This window comes from Hippocampus zosterae, chromosome 5, assembly GCF_025434085.1.
Source record: "Hippocampus zosterae strain Florida chromosome 5, ASM2543408v3, whole genome shotgun sequence".
Lineage (NCBI taxonomy): Eukaryota > Metazoa > Chordata > Actinopteri > Syngnathiformes > Syngnathidae > Hippocampus > Hippocampus zosterae.
Window position 1 is genome coordinate 17,351,696 of NC_067455.1, and position 10,269 is coordinate 17,361,964.

General features: G+C 41.2%; 1 protein-coding gene across 1 annotated transcript; it reads right to left on the reverse strand.

Annotated features, from left to right (window-relative positions):
• Window positions 1-1,893: 1,893 nt before the first annotated feature.
• On the reverse strand, window positions 1,894-7,765 carry preb (prolactin regulatory element binding). The gene is made up of 10 exons (XM_052066587.1): window positions 7,598-7,765; window positions 5,926-6,113; window positions 5,648-5,846; window positions 5,207-5,451; window positions 5,010-5,090; window positions 4,784-4,911; window positions 4,488-4,661; window positions 4,332-4,404; window positions 4,086-4,245; window positions 1,894-2,797 (listed from the first exon to the last, which is right to left on the reverse strand). The coding sequence occupies exons 2-10, from the start codon at window positions 6,058-6,060 to the stop codon at window positions 2,703-2,705; spliced, it is 1,290 nt and encodes a 429-aa protein (XP_051922547.1). The 5' UTR covers window positions 6,061-6,113; window positions 7,598-7,765; the 3' UTR covers window positions 1,894-2,702.
• Window positions 7,766-10,269: the final 2,504 nt, after the last annotated feature.

Below are 10,269 nucleotides of genomic sequence, written 5' to 3' on the forward strand. Positions count from 1 at the left end.
TGTCTCCTTGCCCCTTAACCTGTTTGCTCACAACTGTCTCCATTGTGGTTCAATCTAGACTGCCTTGCTTAAACCAGGATCTATAACTTGTGCATTCGATTGTCCGCTCGCCGTTCCCCATCATGAAACTGTCTGCGAACCAAATGGCACAGAATTCTGATCAAAATATTTCACTCCAGAGCATTCTGAATAAATCTGCAATGTGACAAGGGATAGTTTAAAGGTGGTCTTTATGACATCATCAGAGAGAATGTGTGACTTTGGTCTATGGTGTCATCAAACTGACAAGTGAAATGCCGTGTGTATTCTTGCTTCGTGGTCATTGACAAATGGGCGAGGAACGGGCGAGGAACTCTAAGTGCTTTAACACCATCTTCAAATTCACATTCTGATCACAGCATGGGGAGCAATTGGTGTTCAGAGCCTCACTCAAGTATACAGCAACATGGTCACAAGGCCTTAGGGTTAGACCCACACAACCATCGAGTTAGGAGATGACCACTCCACCACTTGAGACACGTCGCCCTTCATCTTGATGCAGGACCGCTCTTTACCAACCTGTACAAGCTTGATAGAAGTTCAATAAATACTAAACTCTAAAATGAAGCGCTTAAAGGGAACGTCAACCTCTGCCACCACCACCAACACGCTGGATCTAAAATTGAGGCGGGTCTACAACGGTAAACCAAGATGAATTTGAATTTTACTTTTGAAATGCACTGTCAGAGCCACGATACTCCATAATTGTATTTAATTGCGGACCTCAATCTTCGAGACAGCCATTGAAAATGCCATTAAAACCTGGACAGCAAAATTAGATTTTGCATATATATGACCCTTACTGAAATGAAAACACAATTCCAACCACGATTGTAAATATGGGATTAAATTACGATTTCTCTGTTTGTGTACAGTCAAACAAGACCAGTTTTTTTCATCGAAACCTTGCTTTTCTGAAGTGCAGAAAAAGACATCCGATTGCAGTCCTCAATCTTGAGGCGTTCATCTCATCACCCACTCGGTTGATACGAGCACTGTCATTTAGCATGCCATATACATGAAGAATCCTCCAAACCCTGTTCCCATGTAGGTTGGCAACACTTTTCTTTAAGTCCCAAAATTGATGTACATTTGCCTTTGGCACTTATTGCCCACTCCTCATTAGCAAATGACTCTCGCATGTCTCAAGTTTGAATGTTTGTATGAAGTGGCGGCCCACTAGTTGACTTCACAGTGCAGAGACTTGGTTCAATTCCAACTCCGGCCTTCCTGTGTGGAGTTTGCATGTTCTCCCTGAGCTTGCGTGGGTTTTCTCTGGGTCCTCAGGTTTCCTCTCACATTCCAAAACATGCATGGCAGGCTAATTGAACACTCCGAAGTGTCCCAAGGTGTGAGTGCGGGTGGGAATAGTTGTTCGTCTCTGTTGCCCTGCGTTTGGCTTGCAGCCGATTCAGGGTTTCCCATGCCTATTGCCCAAAGACAGCTGGGATAGGCTCCAGCAATCCCCCGTGACCCTTGTGAGGATCAAGCGGTTTGGAAAATGAATACATGTATGAAGTTTATTCACGCTTAATTCTTCAGAACACTGACAAAACTCCCATCACAACAATTTGTAACAAGCCCATGGAACACATACTTATTATGAATGGTATCCATTAAAACACAGGTCAAATCTTCATTGTCTTCAATTCGGGCTTTCATCACTTTGAATTCCAAGTTCATGCTTAAAGTACTAATTTTCGTAATGGGATTCATAGCTAACATACTGTATTAGAGGGCCAATGCATTCATGGATTCCTTTACAAAGATGCAGACTTGAGGTTCCCGTAGTCAGTCAGGTCCATACTTTTCTTTTTTTTTTTGCTGCAAGTAACGGCATCGTCTTCAAAGAAGTTGAAATCATTGAATCTTTTATTCACATTTTTACATCTACAGTCGGAATTTTTGAAATGCATTTCAACATGACAGGTTTAATCATTCTGGCAACATCTAACATTTTTAATTTGTTTCAAAATATCAAATATTGTTTCATTGATAACAATGTAACAGAGCCAATGAGTGGCACGGTTCAACCATGAATAGTAGGTGGTGAATAAAACACATGGCTCTATTTTTATAATTTACCAATCCAGTATTTGTCGGGGAAAAAGACACATCCCAGAATACATTTCATTTGCAACCAGCCCTTGGTGAGAGATGTACGCTGCCCTGGTCGATGCTGTCCCCTAGTGTACAAAAGTTAAATGGCGGTCTCTTAAGAGTAAACAAATTAAATTTGACACACATGGGCTCTCTTGGAACTATAAACCTGTGTATTTATATTATTTAGTCAATATTACATGTCTATATATGCATGTCTATGTATACGTATATCAATCATTTGTCGTTATGTTGATTAGAAATATTTTATTCAGGATACTTTGAACTTTCAATATCAAATGTGACATTTAACATAATTCCCAAGAGAGGTGACCAATGATATTCATCAAAACACTTAAAATCCCATTTTGGGTGTCTTTGTTTTGCTATCATGTCAGAGATGGCGAAAAAAATCCTGAGTAGGCACATAGGGAGATGTCGGCACCATAAAAACAGTTTAAAGTCAGTGGTGCAGCACTGGTGGATTTGGATGTGTTGGATAGATCGGCCTGCAAAGCGTGTGCGCAAGCTCCTCATAAATAACCTGTGCGAATGCAGAAAATTCAAAAAAAGCCTGGGAAGAGATCCTGGAGGAGCAGGACAATTCCCACCACCACCAGTCCGCAGAAGAACATCACCAACCAGAAGGGAAATGTTCCTGAATAGAACAAGAAAGACAGGTCAGTTTATATGGAGATCTGCATCATTTGATCCACTCCAATAATACATACCCGATTCCAATGAAGTTGGAACATTGTGTTAAATATAAATTAAAAACAGAATACAACGATTTGCAAATCATGTTCAACTTACATTTAATTGAATGCGCTACAAAGACAAGATCATGTTCAAACTGATTTTTTGTGTGTTTAGCCAATACTCCTGAACTTTGATTTTTATGGTTGCAACACGTTCCAGAAAAGCTGGGTAGCGGTCATGTTTACCACTGTGTTAGATCACTTTGCCTTTTAACAATACACAATCAGGATTTGGGGAGGGAGGACACTAATTGTTGAAGCTTTGTAGGGGGAATTTTTCTAGATTTTTTTCTTGATGGTGAGTTTAAGCTGTTCATCAGTCGGGGTCTGCGTTGTTTTTTACACTTAGTTATGTGCCACACATTTTCAATGGGAAACGGGTCTGGACTGCAGGCAGGCCAGTATCGTACCCGCACTCTTTTAATATGAAGCCACGGTGAGGTGACACATACAGAATGTGGCTTGGCATCGTCTTGCTGAAACAAGCAGATGCGTCCATAAAAAAGACAAACGTTTGTCCAAAACCTGGATGCATCTTATGGCATTAATGGTGCCTTCACAGATGTCTAAACTGCCCATCCCATATGCACGAACACGCTGCCATTCCATCACAGATGCTGGTTTATGAACTCTGCCTGTTGTCGGTTTTTGATGTAATGGCGCCTGATTGATCGAAAACTCACTAACATTCAATGTTGTTTTTCAACCTTGCCACTTATACAAGCAGTGATTTCTCCAGATTCTCTGAACCTTTTGATATTATGGACCGTAGATGATGAAATCACTAAATTCCTTTCCAATTGTACGTTGAGGAACATTGTCCTTAAATTAACCCACTATTTTCTCACAGAATTGTTCACAAAGTGATGAACCTCGCCCCACTTTTGCTTGTGAAAGACTGAGAAATTCAAGGAAGCTCTTTTTATATTTCATCTGTGGGGTGTTCCAATCAGGTGTTTGATGAGCATTCCTCAACTTTGAGTCTTTTTGGCCACCTGTCCCAGCTTTTTGGATGGGTTGCAATTATTTGCTGGAAACAATCACGTTTATCAGTTTGAGCATGACATAATCTTGCCTGTCTTTGCAGTGTATTCAATTAAATATAAGCTGAACACGGTTTTATGTTTAACACAACATGCCAACTTCATTAGAATTAGGCTTGTAAATTGATGGGAGTGCGGGACGTACTTTGGTTGTGGACAGCATGTAGCTGACAACGGCTGTCGACAGCCACACTCAACATGACAGTTTCATTGTTTCCTTTGATATTTTGGCCTTTGAATGCGTCGGGCAGGAACGCCAGGTCTGTCACGACAATCGCATGGGATTCCTTCACGTAATACAACCTCTGCACAGACATGAACAGACAAAAGACAAAGTTATCATGAGAGCAGGGCCATTCTAATCGTTCAAGTCTTTCAACAATGCAACTACCTGAAGGGAGAAAGCAATGTAGATCGCTACTGATCCCGTTACTGTTCCCATTCCAAGAAATGTTCCAGAGTCACTGTTGGAGACAAAATCGGTTGAACTTGATCGTCTGGAGAACCCAACCGCACTCCAAACACACTCTGTGGAATTTAACCTTACCTGACAGCAAGGCTTGAGATGACCTCTGCCCCACAGGGAGCTGTCAACATGGGCAGGAAGCTTTTGCCGTCCCACTTAGTGAGGTAACACGGTGGAGGTTTTCGGTCTCGTTTATGCGGGATTTGAACTGTGTAAAGCCTCAGTGCATCTTTTTGGTCTTCTACCTTTCCGAATCTGAAGTACACGACACATTCATGTTAACACGTCATTGTCGTCCCTATGACAAACATTTACCGTTCCCCTGATATGATCAAGATGATGATGATGATGTACAGAGGAACTTTTTTTTTTTTTACCTGCAAGCCAAATATCGATATGTCTTTTCAGCTATCTGAGGCATGGTTTCATGCCATTTAAGACCCATAACTTGTTGGTTGTTGCGCCACACACTGCAAGCAAAATCCCTGCCAACAGTTACCAGGTGCTGCATGGAAACAATAGATATTGTAACAAAGAAGTAAACGTCATGTTTTTTTTCTAGTCACTTTAGTACAGTATGACAAAGAGGCTTTTGTGCGCAACCTTGTTTCCTGAGCTCAGATCCAGGTCTTCTATTTCCCCTTCATGCGCTTTGAAGTCAAGCTTTTTCTTTAGGGATGGAAACTGGAAGGAAAATATATTTAGGATTGAACCAATTTCAACAACTTTAAATAATAGGATAGATAGAATCGATATCTCCTGAAGTTATCCTGAATAGATGACGACATCGTAATGCTTACCTCCCAAACTCTAATGTGTCCGTCTGTGCCTCCAGTCAGGAGCAAGCTCAGGTCATGACTAAATCTGACCACCTTTTGGAGTGGGTCCACAGGGTTCAGATCTGACTGCAGTTCAGCCAGTTCCGTCACAGAGATGTGTGTTGTCTCATCCTTCGTATCAGACCTAGAGACAGCAGCCACGTCCGTTTCAGCTTTGTTTCTCTTCCCACCTCGTTGCCTGGCATTACCTTTTTGCACATTGTTTTCTAGATAGAAGACACAGATTTTGCAGGATGTAGGCATTTTGCACAAATCCGTACAAAAATAATACATGCTGCAGGATAATGAATGAATAGTCCCGAGACTTTACATATTTCAGGCAAAGATTTTGAGAATTCTTCGATGGACCTCCGCCCTCTCTGGGATAGAAGTAGAGTTTTAGGTCAAAGTCGCACTGCATACCATCATTAGCAGCAGCCTTGCCTTCACTTTTCTGTGTGCAGTCATCAACTTTCATCAAAGAGCATGTTCCATCTTGACCTGCAGCTATCACCCCATCGCCTAACGCCAAATTCATGGTGGCACGTGTGTCAGTGTCGTGTGAGTGAAGCAGGCTGGCACTGTACTGGCTTTCTCCAACCAACTGCAGCTCCAGGAAGTGCTGTAATACAGTCAGGAATCACTTGGGCACAAAACGTCAGTTGATAGACATTCATGCATAACTTTTGCACTGTGCTTACCACACTATTCTTGATGCCAGTATTTGAAGGCCCCCCTCCTCCTGCTATCACCACTAGTCCTGCTTTAGGGTCGACTTTTATGGAGTACAGGGGAAAGGGGGCTCTGTAGAGATCTGGCACCTTCCGTTTGCCCATTGCTGGCCTACAATTCACTCAGTTCTTCATACAAGCTCTGCATTCAAGCCCACCTGTAGCAAAACATGAGCATTGGTTTGTTTCAGTTTTTTTCCCCCACCACCTCTGCCTTTTTTATCTGCGAGCTGAGGCTTAAAGGTGTCACCTACAGAATGTTGAGCTTTGGAATGTCTGGGAAAAAAATTAAAGGAAATTAGGTAAATGATAGAAATAAAATGCAACACCTGATCTTTTTGCTCTCTTGAAAAAAAAAATACAGTAAAATAAACAATGACAAAAGCTCCCATTTTGTCATTACTTCAAATTGATTGACCTGGCCACGAAACATTCTGCACAGGCGGAGGAAGAGACATGTTTTTATTTATAACATGCCTATTTCATAAAGTAGAATGACACAATTGACTTAATGCAGTGGTGTAACATTACCAATGTTGTAATGGAGCTGCACGTCAGGAAACAGCTTGAAGCAGGAAAGTTGTCGAACTGTATGTTATGGTAACATTACTTCATGGTGTCGAACACATTTATTAACGCTGAATAGTGTATCCGCATAAAAATCTATAAATAATATTGTGGCGCTGTGAGGACTTTCTCAATATCTCCACAAAACCCGTTTTACTTGTTTTAACCTTACTGTTACTTGAATATGTTTGTATATGGGGTTGCTGTGTTTAATTACTGGTTTGATCAGTTTAATCAAGACTCAAGCCATTAGAGTCTCTCGTATGGTTGTGGCGGTCTTGGCAGTGAGGCAGCTATTTTAGATGACATTTTAATTCAACACATACATATTACTACCTTTAATTTTTATAAGTTTGAAGTTACCAGCACAAGATTGTTCACACGTGAGTTATTTTCAGTTTTCATTTGGTGCAGTTATTGTATTTTGTTTTTGTTTTTTAATCTAAATCTAGAAATAAACATGCTAAAGGTGACGTCAATGTTTGCAAGTTATCAAGGATGTTTGCCTTGTCAGCAAAAATGGTTCCACCTCTCTTAAAGCGCCAGCGCACAATAAACAGTATCCCCTGTAACGCTTCATTTATCTTAATTTTTTTCTTTTTTTTCTTAATTTGCAATAGTTTTTAGGTTGTTTTAAGTTTTTTTTCACCCAGTAAATGCAACCTGTTTTAAAAAAATGTACCCAGGAGGTTGCACAAAATAACCTGTCTCTACTTGTAAAATAAAATGTTCTCCTCGAATGTATGGCAATATCAGAGAAAAACAGTTCATGTGAATATCACTGTGTTACATGTCAGATTTATCCGATTACTTAATTCCTAATCAAAAGATCCATTCAATTTAAACACTAAACAGCTAATTGCTGAAATGGCAGCAAATTAGAGTAATTAATGCGTCGACGTGTAGTGATGTACAAACAAGCACAACACTTAACTTGGAAGCATTATTTTAAGATGAGTGAGTGAACTGTTACATGCCACCAAGTGTGCATTCTCGTTCAATAGCTAAAGGCAAGTTAGCACGACTCGCTGCCAGTATACCGTCACGTTTGATTATTACATTTGAGGTCGCCTACCTGTGCAAATGGTTCCGTAACCCTCATGAAGGCATTTCATTTGAGTTACAAAGTGCTACGGCCGATTATTTCATTATTACCAGCTTCGATTAAAGTCTTGTGATGTGTAAAATGGCCGACGCGTCCGTGATGCAACGCGAAGTGACGACACGTTCGGACAGCTCACATCTACTTCCCGAACACGTCGGCAACCACCATCGACGTAAACTGTGCCATGACGTTACCACAAAACTGCTCGTATTTTTTTAACACCTACAAATAGTGTATCATTTTGAAAAGGAACTGTCATTTGCATTGCATGCCCCGAATTATAGCCTCTGGTGATAGAAAATTTTAAATAGTAATGAGAAGAATTAGTGGGATGGATGAAACTCCATACTTGTTTACCTTGGATGTGTGCAATAAAGAGGCTAATCCTTAAAAAAATAACGAGAGTGGAATACAACTACTTAGAAAGACAAACCTGGGTACGATGTCATCCAAAATATAATCAATCTTGGCTACACCATTGCAGTTGCAATTACATTACAGTTGATTAATGTTAAGTTTGTGCAAAATGTTTTAGGTGCATTACTCATTTATGATGCATTAAAATACATTTAAATACACTAAATTGCCTGTAGACTACACTTCTAATGCAGTTTATGTCCAACATTCCACGGATATTATAAAATCAAGATTTGATATCACTAACGGTAAGGAATACTCTGAAATAAGGTTGTTATCAGATTGCACTTATCGGAGAATAGATGGCCAACAACGTGTTTAATGATGATGGTAAGCACGGGGGTTCAGAGGAAAAATGAATAGGCACAGGCCGTCTAGCAATGTGAATCTGCATTTGATTAGTCAGAATCAACTGCTCTCAGTATGATTTGTTCATTTGATATCATGTCAGTCCTGTCAGATTCATGACACAATCAAGCATCTTGACTGACACACACACACTCACACACACATATTTATCGGGCAGTAGATGGGGGGGGGGGGGGGGGGTGTCCCCTGAACCAGTTGCCAGCCAATCACAGGGTACACAGAGATGAACAACCATCCTCACACTCACACCTTGGGACAATTTAGAATGTTCAATCAGCCTGCCATGCATTTTTTTTTGGAATGTGGGAGGAAACCGGAGTTCCAGGAGAAAACCCAATGCAGAACCGCGAACATGCAAACGCCACACAGGGAGGCCGGATCTGGAATTGAATCCGGTACCTCAGCACTATGAGGTTGAAGAATTAACCACTGGATCACCAAGCCATATATCTCTCTATACATAGATAGAGAGAGAGAGATAAATAGATAGATAGATAGATAGAGAAATAGATATAAAACAACTGCTGTGTCCTATCTATCTATCTATCTATCTATCTATCTATCTATCTATCTATCTATCTATCTATCTATCTATCTATCTATCTATCTATCTATCTATCTATCTATCTATCTATCTATCTATCTATCTATCTATCTATCTATCTATCTATCTATCTATCTATCTATCTATCTATCTATCTATCTATCTATCTATCTATCTATCTATCTATCTATCTATCTATCTATCTATCTATCTATCTATCTATCTATCTAGATATATAAATAGCTATATATATATATAGCTGAGCTGGATAGCTCAGTTGGTAAGGCATCGGTTTTGGCATACGGGAGACGGTGGTTTGAATCCCACTTGGGGCAAAAAATGAGCACATAACATCATCCAGTGTGGGTCCTTGAGCAAGATCCTTCACGCTAATGCCTACCTCATACAATGATGAGAGACAATAAAATGAACGATATGCCGGCTCAGACGTCGCCTGGCCAAACAAGGTCTGCGTTAGGTGCTGGGGAACCAGAGCACCTTGATGAAAAATGAACAAAGCGGAGATGGCCGAGATGCGATAACATGGTTCTGTTGGAATGCTACTACTCAAGCAACCCTAGTCAGAGGGGTTACATGCAGAGAATGTGGGCTAAATGGTTACTTCGAAACCCACAGTCACGGTTGACCACGAAACAACTAGTAGCTCAGTGTTCCAACATCCACAAACGGCAACTGCTGTCACAACTTGAGATTGACGAGGTACAACGCAGGTTCCATGGTGAAGGGCCCCAGGCTGCCAGATCAGAGGAGGAGGTCATAGAAGAGATTGGGAGGCAAGCACCAATCAATGCAGATGATGAGATTGGGTGGCCAGCCCCAATGAATGAAATGCTGAGCGAGGCAGCAACTGACCTGAAAGCTAAGATCATGGCGAGAATGAAAGCTGGGCAACCTAGAAACCGATTACAACGGCTATGTGAAGTACCATCTGAAAGTCTCATAGAAAGTGTGAATGCAGCACTGAGGGCGATCCCTACCGTAACGATCACAGAAACCAATGAGCTGATATACGCTTCAGCATCAGTGATCCTGGTGACTCTGGGCTATAAGAGAAACCATGGAAGCCATGAGATACGTTACCCACCATGGAAAAGACGGTTGGAAGCTAAGATCAAGGCGGCCCGGAAAGATGTGAGTCAATTGACGGAGGCCCAGAGAGGTGTGATGAAAAGGCCGATACCCGAGAGGTACATCCAGATGACCATACCTGAAGCGCTCGAAACTGCCAAACAAAGGCTCCAAGCCTTGTCCAGTCGCCTAAAGCGGTACACGAAAGAGAATGAGGCCAGAC